The sequence below is a fragment of the Colletotrichum gloeosporioides genome, assembly GCF_011800055.1.
Source record: "Colletotrichum gloeosporioides strain Lc1 chromosome Unknown consensus_5, whole genome shotgun sequence".
NCBI lineage: Eukaryota > Fungi > Ascomycota > Sordariomycetes > Glomerellales > Glomerellaceae > Colletotrichum > Colletotrichum gloeosporioides.
The window spans coordinates 134,490-151,125 of NW_025544650.1; the positions used below are offsets into that span (position 1 = coordinate 134,490).

The following is a 16,636-nucleotide window of genomic DNA, read 5'->3' on the forward strand; positions in this document are numbered from 1 at the left end:
AAAGGAAAAGTACTGATATGTATAACTTGGTTCACGAGAGTTTTCATTCTTAGCACAGGCAGTCCGTCCAAGATAAGGATGAATTGATGTCGAGATCTACGCCCCCTCATCACCTGTGAAGAAAACACCGCCCCGACAAAAACAGCCTCAACGCTTACAACCTAGGAGATAGCTAAAGGCAACGAATAAAGAAGAAAACCGGAGCAAACGAGATAAACGATCTTCGCCAGCTCAAAGACAGGCTCAGTCGTCAACCACCACTCTACGGAACGCGGCCAAGCAAACCCAGGCTCCATGGACTGCCAAATTTTGAGTTTGATTAATAATCAGGCCCGCCTTGCTAGCTCAATCGGTAGAGCGTGAGACTCTTAATCTCAAGGTTGCGGGTTCGACCCCCGCGTGAGGCTCAAATCCTCACCACGATTGACTCAGTCCAATCCGTCGGGTTCTTCTTTTTCGATTTTTGGTTGCATTGACTAACCAGCATTGATTGCTGTCATGCGCATGGTTGACGATGAGTGAAGAGCCATGGTAACTCGCAACTTTGTTCATCTTGGTCTAGATCTGTTCATCCCGTTGTATCACGGTGGCACGTTTCCCGAACCTCACTTACACTCCTCAGTGGAGCCATCACCAGAGACCACCCAAGTCTGCATCGCCACGCTCTCCATTCTGCAGACACCTTACTATGCCGCACGTCAAACCACATTCTGTCTGATGAAATCTCCGAACCCTTCTTGTTCCCAGTCTCTGGGTACCGCATCCAAGGTTCGCGACGCGTACCCGGCTTACACCAAAGTCCAACTCACCAGCATCCCCTCTCAGTAAGCCCCCTCTCATCAACGGTATTTGTCAACCCTCTTCAATCACAGCGTGCCTCACACGACGGCCAAAAGTCTTGGAACGCGCCACAGTGTTGACACATTACAACCTCATCGCCAAGGGACGCACCGGGTCTGGTGAAATGATGGAGCAAGCAACCGCAGCCGGGCCGCGCCCTCGCCCTCCCCCTCCCACCGCTAACCCCTCCCCACGGCGAGCGTCCTGGCCGGCAACCCTCAACACCACGCATCGCAGTCTAAACTCCGACGTCAACCCCCGGGGAGCATCCCTTCTAATCCCCCTCCCGAAACGGAGAAGCCCATGATCCCTGGGAGGGGAGTGACAATCGATAGTCCAGAGCGCACAAATCCCTGGAGATGATGCGCGAAGAGAGGAACGCCGGAACCTTGAACGAAGGATAGGTATCTTAGTGGGAGAGCCAAGATGTACCCGGCCGCCGCGTGCCGATGCGGCTTCCGGCCAAGAGGCGGCGGGGGCCAAAGCCCGATCACGTTAGGCGAAGGGGGGGAGGGGTAAGGAGCCAAGGCCCGGGATGCCGGCCGGGCGGTCCCCGACTTCCCTGTGCTTATCCCTCCTCTCCTCCAAAGCCGTGCCATCGTTTTCGTTTTCCAGCACGCGCCAACCACCAAGGGCAGAAGGAGAAAAAAAGGCAGAAAGGCAAAACGATGCAGAAAGAATTCTCCGATTTTACCCACTTTGCCCACAGACGCCGCTGACACTTTGACATGACAACCATCTAAAACAATCTTGTCACGGTCCGTCGAGAGACCTTTCGATGGAGGCCGGGGAGGGACGGGGGTTCCAGGAGGTCACAACAGCCAGCGCCCAAAACTTACAACAGAAACCCCATCACAGACCAACTACTGTTGCGAGTGACGTACAGCAATGGGCATAGTGAGCGCAGTGAAAAATGTGTAGATGTCTATAGAAAAAGGAGGGCAGCAGGGATCATAAGGGCAGGGGTTATATATACCCCTACAAAGACCCCTACTATGTATATCTTCGCAACACACCCCCCTAGGAGCGATATATATTGCTTCTAAAAGGCCCTATAAAGTATATATATAGAAATAAGGTAGAAATAAAGTTATTCTTACCCCCCTATAGACTATACTTAATATAGAGGGGCTATCCTAACTACTTATAGATTATACTTAATATAAGTAGTTTACTATACCTATCCTTTAGCTTTATAGAATATATTTAATATAAGTAGTAAATTATACTTAATACTAGAGAGCTTTAAAATATATTAAAATTAGAATCCTAAGTAATAATATTAATTAGTATATTAGTAGTAGTATTATTAAACTACTTATACTAATAAAAATCCTCTATAAGATCTTTCTACTCTTAGAGCTAAAAGTAGATCTTAATATCCTTTATATTATTAAAAGAGATCTAGATATCTAATTAACTAAAATACTTACTATAAAGTACCTTTTTAAACTAATAATACTTAATAGAGTACTACTTATACTAATACCTATAAAGGTAAAAGTAGTAATTATTATTATTACTAACTAAAACTAATTAAGAAGGAGGTTTAGAAGTAGCCTTAGTAGCTTATATAGCTAGCTAAGGTTCTAGATATCTATTAAGTATAGTATATACCTTATTTAAAGTATAATCTAAGTTAATATTTTAAGCGTTTTAGATAATTATTATAAAAAGTTATTTATACTCTTTAAGTAATTTAGTTAGCTAGCTACCCTCTTATATAATTAAAAGCTTAAATTAAGTATATTCTACTTAAGTTAAAGCTAAATATATACTAATTATATTTAAGAAGGCTTATATACTAAGTATACCCTAAATATTAGGAATATTATAGGCTTTTACTACTAAAAATATATAATACTAGCCTTTATACTACTAAGAAGGATTAATATTACTATTTATATTATATAGTATATATAAATAGTCTTCTTAAATAAAGTTATAAACTATAAGGTCTATAAAGTAAAGTTAAGCTTAGAAGGCTTATATAAAAACTTAAGTTATCTTAGATAACCTATTTAAAGCGTTTATAAGTTTAAGTTATATAGTAGAGAGGATTATAAAGTTAATAGTATATTAGATCTATTACTATATATACTAGAGGCCTTTAGAAACTTTAGTATATTTAGTAATAATAATCTTATAATTATAGATCTAACTAGAATATTTTTTATATATATTAGTAATAGTAATAGGAAATAGAGATATTAGCTCTAAATTATTAGATATATTAAGAGTAGTAGTTCTAGTATATTATATTTAATACTAAGATACCTATATATTATAATTAGCTTTATATTATAGCTAAAAGCTTACTTAATATATCTATATAACCTTATTAAGTATTAGAGGCTATTAATATATTTAAGGAAATATATTAGAAGTACTTAATATAGGATTAATATATTCCCAGACTCTATAATACTAAGTATACTATTATAGCTATAGGGCCTATATAAACTAATCTTATAGTAATATAAACGTCATAGTTACTAATAAGGTATTTAAAGTTATTATTATATATATTACTCGTATAGTAAAGGGGATTATAAAGGTATTATTAAAAAGCTAAGCTTATAACTATTATAAATAATATATAGCAATAAGTATAGTAAGTATAGTAAAAAACATATAGATATCTATAGAAAAAGGAGGGCAGCAGGGATCGCAAGGGCAGGGGTTATATATACCCCTGCGAAGACCCCTACCACGCGTGTCTTCGCGACAACTACTCTGTGTCAACGTCTCAATCACGAACCAGTAGGTAGTAAAAGAAGGAAAACTAAGAAAGGGCTGTGTTGAGTTGGCGCTAGTTGGCCAGACCCCCCGTATCACATCATCCCGTCAAACCCGTCACTAAATCGTCCCAATCCCGCACCCGAAACAGCCTACATCAGAGATTTTGACTGAGCAGATCATCGCCCACACGGCCAAGAACAAGGGGGGCGAGCAGAGAGAATCAATGACAGCGATAAGCTTGTTTTCTCAACATGTCCCCACACCATCAGTGAATTACAACAAGGCTGTGTCCGTCCACGATAACCGACAAGGCCAGTTCGCACATCTCTGGGAGTGGTGGCCCTCCCCCCTCCACCAAGGTTCAACCCGTTGCCGCTAGCCCAAAGATCCTTGCAGGATGTGTGACACGCATCTTCTACGTTCCGTAGCCTCATGAGACTCTCCCGCTAGTCAGGAATGGGCGGAAGTTCAGGAGGGAAAGGGTGGTGTGTGGGCGTGGTAACCTACATTCGGCGGTGGCAGTGCGTTCGAACCTTTTGGTTCTCATCTGCGTTCTAGTTCTTCCTGGGGGGGAGGGAAGTTCCCTGGCCACACCACGCTACCCAATGCAGAGATCACATCTCAGGGTCTTGGATCACCATACCACCTCAAACAGCTCTCCTCCTCACAGAAGATTGGGGCTAACGCCAGACCTTGCTGATGGGGCCGTACCATAGCCCTCGAGGGGAGGTCGTCGGTACCAGTTACCAAACAGTGAAATCGCCAACCACCACCACCCCGCTGGTAGGGACAACTGGCTATGCTGTGTGCTGTGCTGTCTTGCCCCGGTGGCATCCAACCAACTCCCCCAGCAGACGAGAAACACGACGTCAAACGTGGGGAGGGGACCGTGTTGGCGCGGTTTCTCTCTCCATTCTGTGTCTGAACCTGGGGCCATCGTGCCGTTTGACGTTTCCAAAACCAACATTGTGACATTTCTCTCGAAGCTTTTGGAAGCCATCGACTCGCTTCACTGCCTTAGTAGGCGCAGCAAGCACCACAAACACATCTGGCGACAGAGCAGAGAAACGTGTGTTTTGAGGCAATTTACGTGCCCATCACGATATCCAGTCCTAGCTTTGTTTGGTAGTCCCGTTTGGCGCCTGAGGCCTGGCTGCTGGGCTGGTGTGACGAGGTTTGTGTCAACTGGTCAAGTGCGAGATGAGCGCGAAGAGGCGAAGGGCGGTGTTCGGAGCGTTTGCCGCGGGCAGGCCTTGCTAGACGCCCGAAATCGTGCGGCTTTTGATTGCGTCAATCGTTTGCTTGGTGTTGAATCCGGTTGAGTTGAAGCCATCGAGAGCTTGTTGTTCCTGCAAAACGCGCCTTTGCGCAGGTCATCTCAGATGTCGCTTTGTACACTCCATCGTGCCCATCCCAATTGTAATGATTTCGACCAAAACTTCCTAGTCGGCAGATCTCAAGACGAAGAAGTCACACAAGGACAGTTCCAAAAAACAAAAGAATGTCATCGTGGTCTGGAAAATACCAGCGAGTTCCGTGCCTCGCTGGCCAGCCGTAAAAATCCGCTTCGTTTGTACATAACCTATGTGCATGTAGGTATTGCAACTTTTTTGCGTAGTACGAAATTCCGCAGTTGCGACAAAAAAAAAGAAAAAAAATGGTTCCAAAACATAGAAAAGATGATTTCGACGTCCAGTCAGCCCAACCCCCCATATAGACAATATTCCCCAAACAAAGTTAGCAAATCAAGAAAAAACCGACTCTCCAGCCATCATCCTCTTTGCACTGGCGTCCACCCACAAAAGAAAAAAAGGCCCGGCCTCTTCCTCTGCCCCCGTCTCCCACGGTTGATTAAAACGACCAATTCGACGAACGTTGGAGCCTTTTGAAGTTGCCAAGGCACTGGACGACTTCCCTCCTGCCTTTGCTTTTTCCCCGCCTGTCCACCAATTTCCCACCAAGGCTTTTGGTAAAAACTCCTTTCATCCGGACCTGGTCTTCCAGCGAACCAGGCCAAGAGACACAAAGGGAAATGCCAAAACACGAGAGACCCTGCCGCCCCCGTTTCCCGCTTCCACTGCTTCTCCCGCCCGGTGTTTTAGTGCAGACATTAAGGTGTTAACGAATGGTTTGAGGGGGGCCCTGTATGGCTACGCCCGCTCTGGATGTTGTGGTAGAGAAAGGAAATTTTTGGTGAAAAATGACTGTGGAATAAGAAGAAAAAAGGAAGAGAGATGAAACGGCAAAGACGACGTCTATAGCCTGATCAACACATTATCGTACAGTGGAGCCGAATTGATGGCCCCAGTCGACTTGACAATCGCAAAGACTGTCCTGGGAAACCGTCGTATCGTTACGCGGTTTCCGAATCAGGTCATTTCCGTGACGTTCGTGAACGGTCATGATTTTGTTGTTGCCTGGGTATTGGTACTGCGAAAAGACATCAGGAAATGATCAAGTATGGCTCCGTAGCGGTATTCCCTGGGAAAATCGGTACACCATCCACAGAACGGGTCGCTCAGGGATCGTACGGCGCCAGGCTGAGTAGTGTCTCTAGATGATGTTCGCGATGCTCAGCCTGTCCTGCGGCCGACCCTTTGCGCTCGCCGTCGGGCTGTTGCTGCTGCTTCCCTCGCTGGCGGGTATGATGCTCGGCAGTGCTGGGGCAGGCGTGCCCTCCGACTTGATTCCCGCAGGCAACGCCGAAGACCAAGTTGCGGAAGTTGGGGTGGGCGTCGTATTGCCGGAGGCCAGCCCGCGGATGGCTGCCTCAAGACGTTCCCACCCACCCCATTCCTTCATTTCTTCGTCGCTCAGGCCGGTACGTTGCTCCGCACTGAACAGCCCACTGCTGGCACCGCCGGAGGCAGTGATGGAACCCGGCGACGTGGGAGAAAGAATGGCTTCGCGCTCCCCGCCGGCCCAGATCCAAGCAGCGTCCGGTGCGGCCTGCAAGTCAGCGCTGACATACGCCAGCAGCTCTTCGTCGTGGAGAAGGGCCTCTTGCAGAGGGGTAGGCCCAGGTCGGCCCTGAGGCGGAGGGGGCGGGGCGAAGGGCTTCGGCGGCGTCGTGCGAGCAACGAAGGAGGCATACTCGCTGCGCTTGGTGCCGAGTGCTGAGACGAAGAAGGCGAGGAATCTTCCACAGGGAATCGCGACGTCGCGCCTTGCGTCGATGGAGGCGAGAGCACGCAGGCATGTCGTTGCGTGATCCCAGTACCCCGCAAGCAAGAGGAAGAGGGCACATCGGAACGTGTGCGTGGTGAGAAGTGCTGTTGCACCATCCGCAAGGTTTGGGGTAGCGCGCGAGAGGAGGGAAGCTGTTTCAAGAGCTGTGTGAGTGCACTGCTCCATAGCAGCGAGGCGAACGTCGGGAGGGCAGGTTGGAGCGAGGTTGTGGCGGTGCAACACGAGACGAGCGTGGAGCAGGTAGGTGAAGGGTGTCAGGAGGTGAGGAGAGATCTGCCCTGTGCTTGAAGTGTCGCAAACGGGTGGGAAGGCTCGAAGGCACGACACAAAGTGCTGATCGAACGTTGCGAGTCTGGTCGGGGCCACAGCTGGGGCCGCTAGTGTCTTGATCAGGGACGAGTAAGATCTGATAACGTTGATCAGAGCTAGGAGCGAGTGGTTGAGGGGTTCTCGGCCCGGTGGCACCATAATACCGCCTTCGTGGATGTAGTGATCGTCGACGCCGGCAGGAAGCGAAACATCGCAGTCCGAATCGTCAATCAGGACAGGGCGGCCAAGATCGAGCGCTAAGCTACGGTCCAGGATGTATATCGTCCACCAAACTCGTCGGCGCATCTCGCCCTCGATGACTGGCCAAGGTCCGGATTCTGAGTAGAGGCCGAGATCTTGACCGGCTCGCACTGCGGTGCCTAGCCACGTCCAGGCGGCAGACTTTTGGTTCATTTCGTTCAAGCACAAAATAACAAGCACCAAGGCCCGTACATTGTCCAGAACGTAGTCGTTATTCCAGGGGTCGATCATGCCCCGGGCGACTTCGAGGAGCTCCGCGGCTCGATAGGCCCGGTGTGAATGGGGATCCGAGCTGAAGAGACTTCCTAATGCCAACGCGGAGAAAAACGTGGAGAGCCACGCCGGTTGTACCGATTTCGTGTTTCCCATCCTGTAGAGATCATCGACTCCAGTTTGAAAGGTTGGCCAGTGCAGGATGGGAAACATGGTATGGGCTGAGCCATAGTAGGCGTGCAGCAGCTGGTCAGTCGTCTGCCTCGGGGGCAATTCAGGCCTCTGCGGATCAAACAAAGGTGTCGTCGGTGCTTGACGATACTGCGCCGGAGGCTTCCAGATTCCACGAGAAAAGATGCGCATGTTGGACCTCGCTCTCGCCAGGTCATGCATCGGGGCAGGTCGCTTCCTCCGCTTCGGTTCGGTGCCAATCTCGGGGAGTTGTAGGGGGAGCTGTTCAAGACCATCCGGATCAACATCCATCGCACCATCTCTCTCCTGAAGCATCCGCCTCATGCTGCCGTTTTCTCGTCTCAAGCGTTCCAGCTGCTTCTCGAGGTCTTGTACCTGCTTGATCGATGACATTCTACGGTTCGTTTCTTTCGTGAACTGGCATTTGACGTTGCGGCTGGAGCATTCCGAACAGCTCGTCGTCTCTGTGGCATCACACTTAACCTTTCTCTCCCTGCATGCGTCACAACTGGGGTCTTTCCTCCTCTGCCTGTAAGCTCTTTTCTGCGCCTGGGAAATGGGCGGCAGCGAAGCTGTAGAAGGACCTGGTGTGCTCGCCACCGACTCCGCCGAGGGAAGTGAATCGCGTCCCATGATCGAGCCCGCAGTCACTGGCGTATACGGAGTAAAGGCGCTCTGGTTGACGGGTGGCAAGGGCGGGATGCCAATGGGTTGTGGCGGCGGCGCCGCCGTTGTCCTCGGTCCTGTATTCATCAAGCCTCTGGGAAGGTACTGAGATGGCTGCTTAGGTGAGGTCGCAGATGAAACCGAAGAAGAGTCGTACGACCTTGTGGAAGGATTGGGGGATCGTGGATACGGGTTGTGCGACGATGCAGCCATTGCGGAGCGCTGTTCAAACGACCAGTACTCGCGCGACTGGTTCAGAGGAGTCTCCACGGGCTCCCCAAGATGATGAGCAAGAGGAAGGCGGCGCTCCACGAACATACAGACGGATGTGTCGGGTTGGCGAGACGAGAGAGTCTGGTTGGTATAAGTGAACTCGGAAGTTGGCACGGGGACTAGAAGCTAGACCCGGAGCCAGTCTCGAGCACGAAAATGCTGTTCGCCGGTCTGAAGTTGCGGCTCACTCAGCAACACTGGTCAACCAGATTTGGTTTTTGTCTTCGCGCGTCCGGGCACCAGGCGTACTGCCGTCCTCTTCGACGATGCTGGCGAGAACGCGTGTTGCTGCAGCTGTCCTGTGTAACTCGAGACAGGTTAGACCCACGACTCCGGCGGTTTGTTGTCTGACCTCGGCCGCGAGACTGCAGGACGGCAAAGATGAGCGTGGAATACGGCCGTTGTGCTGTGTCAACCCGCTGTAGAATTGAGTGCTACCAAACGATATCTGGCACGCAGGACTTGGATTAGCGGGGTGCTCTCCAGGATCCGTTTGAGTAGCCGTCTTTTAGGAGAATGTTGTTGTTCAGAATCAAGCCATGAGTCAACCATGAAGGAACATGCCAGTGAGGAACGGCTTAACTCTTGAACAAAATACAGGAGGAAGAAGCAACCAACAGGTCGAGACGGGCGGAGGGTAAAGAGGTGTAAAGAATGACAGGATGTGGCTGCGCGGGATGGTGGCAGAAATGGGGAGTGCGTCTGGTCGGAGTAAAGAGAAAGCGGGTAGGGTAGAAAGACAAGGGAGGCTAAGGCAAGGCAAGGCAAGGTACAATAGCGCTGCTTAGGTCGCTATGTCACTCGATGGGTGCAATACAAGCACCGGGGGTTTAGTGACGATGGTTTGCGGTGCCATCGAGGCATCAGGTCTGGATCCGGGGCTCTCCGCGCGTGGAAGCAGAATCGGAAATATTATCTGGAGTGGTGGAGGGCTCAACGGTATCCCTGCTAGCACTAGCACAGGAAGCAAGGAGGACGAACAGGGCTGTGGAAGATGCTCATCAACCAAAGTAACTAACGTGTTTCGACCGGAGAGTGGGCGCTGCCGGGGTGCCAGGGTCCTGGTTCAAGAGGGCGAGGGACCCAGGGACGTCGGACAAGTCACCAGGAAGTCCCATGATCCCTGTAGTCAAGCGTCGACACCCAGCCCAGGATTCATGATGGCGAATCGGCAACAGCTTCGAGAATAAGGTCGCCGTGCCGCGACTCACTGACATTTCCCGTCGACAAGCCCACTTGGACTTGGCCAGGGTGCTGGTCCTCAACTTTTTTTGCGCAGGAAACAGGGGAGGAGAACATGGCCACAGCTGCTGCTCCCCTAGACAGGGGTCATCTTAAAGGGGCTTGACAAGTTGGTTGGGTTGGCTTGCGTTGATATGACTTGTGTTCTATGATCTGAAGGGACCACGCGGTTTGCGCTCCTTTCATCGGGAATTTCGTAAATGGTGGGCCAGGAAAAGGGCACACACGTTACCACAGATCCAGTCGCCCAAGGCCGCCCACGATGCAGAAGAGGTAATAATGCGCCCCGACTTGTGGGAGGGTAATCAGTCATGCAGCTTCGACATCTAGGCCTGGGGAAAGGAAAGGGGGGTTTGCCTGACGTGGATGTTGACTGAGGGCGGGAAAGAGTTCAGGCGTGACGAGAAAGAGAGGGACACAGAGAGAGAGAGAGAAAGTGTGTGTGTGCATGTGGGTGTGGGTGTGTGTGTGCAACAGAGTGTGGATGGATGGATGTACAGACACTCTTCATAGGATGTATGGATGGGAGTTGAGTGCCCGTCGTTGGTTCGGTTGACTCTTGCTAGGGGAAGAACCTGCAGACTCCGCACATGAAGCTCTTCCACTTCTGCACTTTATTGCAGGAGACTTGTTGCTGTTGGGAGTTGGCCGGCATTCTCTCGGGTTGTGCCACTGACTTCTGGCGCTGTGGGCTGAGGGGCCTATTTTAGGACATGATGTGCATCCGGAATCCTTCCAGCAGTATTTCCAGCAACTTGCAGATGGACCAGCTTTGGTCCAGGTCAGTTGCCCGAGTCTTCCTCTCTGCCATGTTGGTTTTCGTGTCTTGCTTCTGCTTGCCCTGCGTCCAGTTCCTCTACCGGGCTTGAGGCGACTGGACAGCCGACAGACGAGCCGACTACAGCCCGCCCGGGCGGAGGACGTGCGCTTAATGAGAAGGGGCCGCTAAGCCGTTCGTCGGGAGCTATCGAAGAATGATCTTCGGGGCTTTTTCGCTGCCAATGGCCGCAGCGGGTTGATTGGTTTGACGACGACCGACCAGCATGGCCCTGACCACGTAACCGCGACCCGATCTTGTCATAAAATCTGGCATAAGGGTAATGTCCGTGGCATTGCGTACTAGCCGGTTATAACAGAGGGCACTTGTCCAATATCTGGAGCGACGTACGATATTGAGGTGCTTCTGCTCAGTTGATGAAGGGGACGATATTTCGATTGACCAAGGCATGGGACAGGGAAAACGAAACAGTGACATCCACGTACCTTCTTAGTCCAAGGATGTCTCGGAGAAACCCTCAGAAAAGAGTTCGCCCTCTGCTTGCAGACAATGTGCGAGCCCGTGTCTGTCAACGTCTCAACAGGTTCTTTCTCAGCCACCAAGCTATGTATGTTCTGTGTGTATGTCGTGTGCGGTCCTTCGGGTAGCGGCTGGTTCTCGACCTTTCTGCAACGGCCAAGCACGTGTCTTGTTCACTACTGAGACCAACGTGCAATAAGCATATTTCGGTGGCAGAACCGAAAGCCCGATTGACGTTTTATCTCTCCGAAAGGTGTCGATAGACTGGTGCAGACAGGGCTTCAGCAAGGGACAAGCGAACGCTGCTCGCAGCTTTCTCAAACGCGTGGCGTAGGATGGCGTCGTCAAACCCTGTGTGGGAAGGAAAGTCAGCACCCAGAGCAGGGTTCTTACAGCGCCTTGGTGTGCTTGTTGCGTTTCTCCAGTATCCGTTGACCGATTCGAGGCTGCTCTCCGGGCTGTTGGCTAGGGGTTGAGATTGGCGGGGACTGTTTTTGCAGGGGCGGAATCTGCACGTTGCCGCAAAAGAACACGGTCCACTGGCCACGCAACAGACGTGATGATGTTGCAAGGGTTCGAAGAGCCAGCCGGTGTCAATGGCAGGGTGGAATGTGACGAGTTTGACAGGCCTAAAGCCGACGGAACCGCACAATGGCGACAAATGGGCTTCCTTCCAACGGCCGCTACCACGTTTCTTGGCCGGGGTTTGACAGGCCCAGCCGGCGAACGCAGTCACTACTCAGTACTCAAGGACTGTGACGGACCTCTGCTGCAGTTGGACGGCCTGAGAAGGGGGGACAAGACCCAGAATTGGGGCGCAATCACTGTTCGAAACACTTTGATTCGTGACCTGTTTTCGGGTGTCTTTGAAGGAGGGTGTCAACCGCCTGGCTTCGGCTATGTTCTGAGTCGGATGCAATAGAATCGTTTCCAGGAAGTAACGATCAAGGTCGGCGACAGAAAGGAGTAGCTAGATATTTTGTGCGGAGAAGAATCCGCATTTGATGACGCAGATAGTCGTTGAACCACCGATGTTATTGATCAACCACGGCCTGAGCCGGTCCAATCTGTCGGTGCTAGATGGGACTGGTCTTGGCAAAACCAAAAGAACTGAGCTGGTCCTGGAAGTCAAGATTGAAATCGGTATGTGTAAAAGGAAAGCCCAGAACGATTCAGGGGTGGGCGATGAGCATGAAGACAGATGTGATATGACGGTCGTATTAAGGTGGGCATGAACGGTGATCTCCAATGGAAGACGAAGGACAGATATTGAGCGCAAGGAGTACTCTATAGTTGACGAGCAATATCTGTGGAAGCCCAATGCAAAACAAGTATGATGGGGTTGTACTGCCGGAAGTTCCCAGACTGACTGGAGAGAAGTGGCTGTGGCACTCAACCAAGGGGCGAGGCGTTGCGTGGCCCAGAGAGCAATACCCTCGTGGTAATAAGGCATACGGATACACTGACGGGCAAAATTTCTGTTTTGACAAACTTCTACCGGTATGCCCACGCGGTGCCGTGGGGTAGGTAGGTTAGGCTGGTGCCTTGGAGTGAGTAGTGACGACGGTGTAGAAAGACGACGGGCCAGTGATCCCACACACCCAGTAGCCCGGGGCGGGACAGATCAGCACTGCAAAAGACATCCTTGCAAGGGTGTGTGGGCGAGCTTGAATGCGCCTGGAGATGGTCTGTCGTCCTGTCTTCCTCCCATCAAGGAGCCGATCAAACGCACCAAACGGCACGAAAGAGGAAGGCCAGAGACGACAGTGCTAAGAATAAGCCATGGCTGGCGAGGGGAACGCTGGTAAACCGAATTGGCGCAACGTTCGTCTTGCCGTGGGTGACAGGTGGCAGACAGAGGTCAGTGTGAGCCACAACCCCGCAAGCACCAAGTTGATTTTGGACTTTGAGAGGTTGGACGGGGCGATTGTTAAAGTCCCGGTTCCAGAAGATCAGATCCCAGGCCGGACGCAGCGACGGGTGGTAGACGCCGGGTCCTCTTCATGGGACAAACAACGTCAAAACTGCATAGTCCAAGGCCAAGGCGTGAGCCGGTCGGAGACTGTCCGATGTGTAAGGTGAGGCGCCGCGAGGAGAGTTACATGGCGCTGGCCTGCAAGCCTGCGGCGGCATTGGTGTGCGTTGTCGTCGAAAGTGGCGTCCAAGATGTGCGCACTAATGACACCGCACCACACACAGCGCGTTGTAGCGTGTGTTCTGGCATGCGCCGCAGAAAACAGCTATCCGTAGACAGCACAATACAGAACTGATGCAACTGGTTAGCCCGCCCGCTGCTGCGTGGTGGCCTGGTCCACACCCTTGGGATATCGGGGCCGTGGAGCAGGCTGTGCTGGGACTTGGAGCAGGAACTCCAAGAAATCTGAAAGAACTCGAGTCAAGCTGAGAGCTGCATCGTCCAGGGCCCTGGCCCTTGGCCGGTCTGTTCCTGTTCCCGTCTGTTCCCAAAGGAAAAACATCGGCGGGGAATCGGGATGGCCAGGATCCCGGGCAGGGATACGCAGTTTCCCAGGTCTTTAGATCAACGGTTGAGGTTTTTTTTTTCTTTTCCTTTTTGATACGATGATTGCTCGGTTGGTTGTCTGTGCTATGAGAAAGTATCCCAAATGGTCTCTGCAGCGCCGCAGCCCCGAATCATGTGTAACTGCCTAACCGTTGGAGTCAACGAACGGGCGTTGACATAGGTTGCGCAAGATGGGACGATGCGAAGCGAGGGGCTCGCCTCCTCTGGCTATCCCTAGCCTTGTGCTGGAGGCTTCGTTTTCGTGTATCATTGCGTGGGCTCCGGCCGGCAGGGTAGGTACAGTAGTAGCACAATGTGGCTCTCGCGGGTATTGTCTGGAATAGCAAAGAGCGAGGTGCTGGCCGGGCACAATGGCGGCGCTAGTCAATGCCGTCGTTGGGTTGGGCTATAGTGTGGCAGCTCTGAAAACTCAAGTGCAAGGCCCCCGGACGTTGAGACAGTCTCGATTCTCCGTCAACCAAAGGATGAGCGCCGGCAATCCATGGTGAGAGGGGGGAGCTCAGCCGTTCAACCGGCGAGGTCGGCCGGGGAGGAACGGCAAACCAAACGGACCTCCACAGCGGGTTCGTTGAGTTCCGCCCGTAGGTAGGTGTGTGGACTGTGGAGAAGAGGAGGGCGGCGCGCTGGGATGGTGGGCTTACGAGACGAATGGTGGTCGTAAAGAGGTAACCGAGGGCTATCTCGGGCAGCACGCACCGAGTTCAAGCTTCTTTCCTAGCGGCATAGGTAGCTGGGATGGCTTGAGGCGGATGTTGGTGGTGTGAGGTTGTATTAGTTGTGCGGCGGGTAGTGTGTCTGGTCAAGCTGTTGACGAACCGTGGTTGGTGTTGGTGGCTGTGGCAATGGCAGCAGTGACGTGACAGCCCGATGTCATTGGAGAAACAAGCAACGAATCGACACATCAATCAAGGGGCAACGGACGAAGACGAAGCCAACAGCCAACGCCAGCGACAGTGCCAGTGCCAGTCGCGGTCAGGTCGACCAGTCAGATTGGTGTGGGTGTGAGTGCGAGTGTCCCGCCAAAGTCGCGATTGAAAGAGCCAGGACCGGGCCCAGGGCCCAGGACCAGGTTTCGACTCCGGGTCCCGAGCTGCTGCACGGGAGGGTGCTAATCCGTGGCGCCGTCGCAGTTGGCATCTGTAGCGTAGCGCAAGTACCCATAGACCGTGCCTTTGTCCCAGAATCCCACCCACACGCCCTCCAGTTCGAGGCGAGTACGTCGAGAGTAACTTCAGCCGTTTGATAACGTAAGGCAGTGTCTTGCGGTTCGTCTTTTGGAGGTAGGGTTGTGCCGTCGCCGCCTCGCCTGTGGTTGGAAGAGAGAGAGAGAGAGAGCCAAGGCAAGCCCGCCTGATGCGGCATCCCATCCAGGCACATGTTAGTTCATCCATGGTGGTTTCAAGAGCGTCTCCGGCAGGCTTCTTCCTGTGGCTGGTTGCCGGCCTGTTGTGGAATGTTGATCCAGGATATGGCGGGTAAGGGTGGCTTTGGAGACAGGCGGGCGAGGGAGCGAGCGAGCGGTGCGTTCATCAGTGTTCGTCTGAGAGGGCGATAGAGTTGAAAGTCTGAGTGTCCCGCATGTGTGTGCAATTAGAGAATCAGAAGCAAGGTCGTTGTCGTCCGACTTGGTCCTTGGGTGCGGCGTGCCTGGGCTGAGTTGGCTGCAGAATGAGTGCGGGCATGTTCAAGAATAGCAACAGTCAGAAAGTCATTCGGTATTGCTTGTTTTGATTAATGGGGTGAAATCAGGCCATTCCCAAACAAGAGACGGTTGGCGAGAGACGGAAATGCTCGCACCCCCATTATGTCTGAGGCGGGTTGAAAGATGAGGGGAAGGTCGGTCCAACAGTTTTTGATCTGATGATTTTGCCCTGCTTTGCGTCGGTTGCTTCACAGGAATGGGCTCTCCGGCTGCAGTTCTTTGCCATGACCTATTTGGTTTGCCTTGACTTTGGTCGCTCCGGACCGACAGTAGGGGGGATGCTATTGCTGGAGCGGCTAGGTTGGGAAATCAAGAGGGATCCCTGAACGGGCAGAGTTTCGCGGTGCCCGTTCGGCTCCAAGCGACAATATGTGGTGATAATGCTGTTGTTCGAGGTGGTGGTGATGGTGGTGCTAGGAATAGATGGCGACGGGCGGCACGGTGATTTCCGAGGCTGTGGTCAATTGCTCTGAGACCTCCTCCATCCACTCGCAGCCGTGCTGCTAAGTATGGTACTCTGCAAGGTACAGAGTAAGGTACATTGATTGCCTCCCCCCAGGCTTAGAGTTTCCGAGTCGCGAAGAATAGAGTCGGGCGAGGAGAAGTCGGGACTCGGAAGCAGAGACTGTTTGACTGATTGAATTGGATTGAGGGGCTCAGAGCGAGAGTTCCAGTTCCAGTTCCGATTCCAGGTGCGATCGTCCGCATTTGCCGTGGAAACATTTGATGGGAACTCGGCATTGGGTTGATTAGACAGCAGGGAGCGTTGCTGCAGCTGTGATGAAGATGGACATGATCGACCTGCGGAAGAGGAGAGGAGATGAAAAGTTCGAGGCCAGACTCCAGCACAAGGCAACGTGAAGCAGGGAAGCTGGGGCCAGGCCAGCCCACGCCAGGCAGGGTGAGATGAAGGGAATTGCAGAGACCTGCACCTGCACCTGCACCTGCACCTGCTGCTGCTGAGTTCTCAGCTGTTGGAAGGGGCGAGGCGAAGGCAAGGCGAAAGGAAGGCACCTCCCTCCAGGAAAGAGTACAATGCGCTTACGCCTATCCGTACCTTCCTGGAGCAAACCACCAGAGCACTTGCACAGCAGCGACGGCAACAGCAACAGCGACGACACCCTGCCCTGTGCCACCTGCCATTTGCTACGTCCCACCTGGTGCCTGC

The 16,636-nt window shown here is 52.1% G+C and overlaps 1 protein-coding gene across 1 annotated transcript; it reads right to left on the reverse strand.

The window, feature by feature from the left end:
* Nucleotides 1-6,135: 6,135 nt before the first annotated feature.
* GCG54_00003643 (putative transcriptional regulatory protein C3C7.04) lies at nucleotides 6,136-8,730 on the reverse strand (the record flags this gene model as incomplete). The annotated part of the gene is made up of 1 exon (XM_045403713.1): nucleotides 6,136-8,730. One exon carries the CDS (start codon nucleotides 8,728-8,730, stop codon nucleotides 6,136-6,138), a length of 2,595 nt encoding a protein of 864 aa, XP_045271053.1.
* Between the last annotated feature and the right edge of the window lie 7,906 nt (nucleotides 8,731-16,636).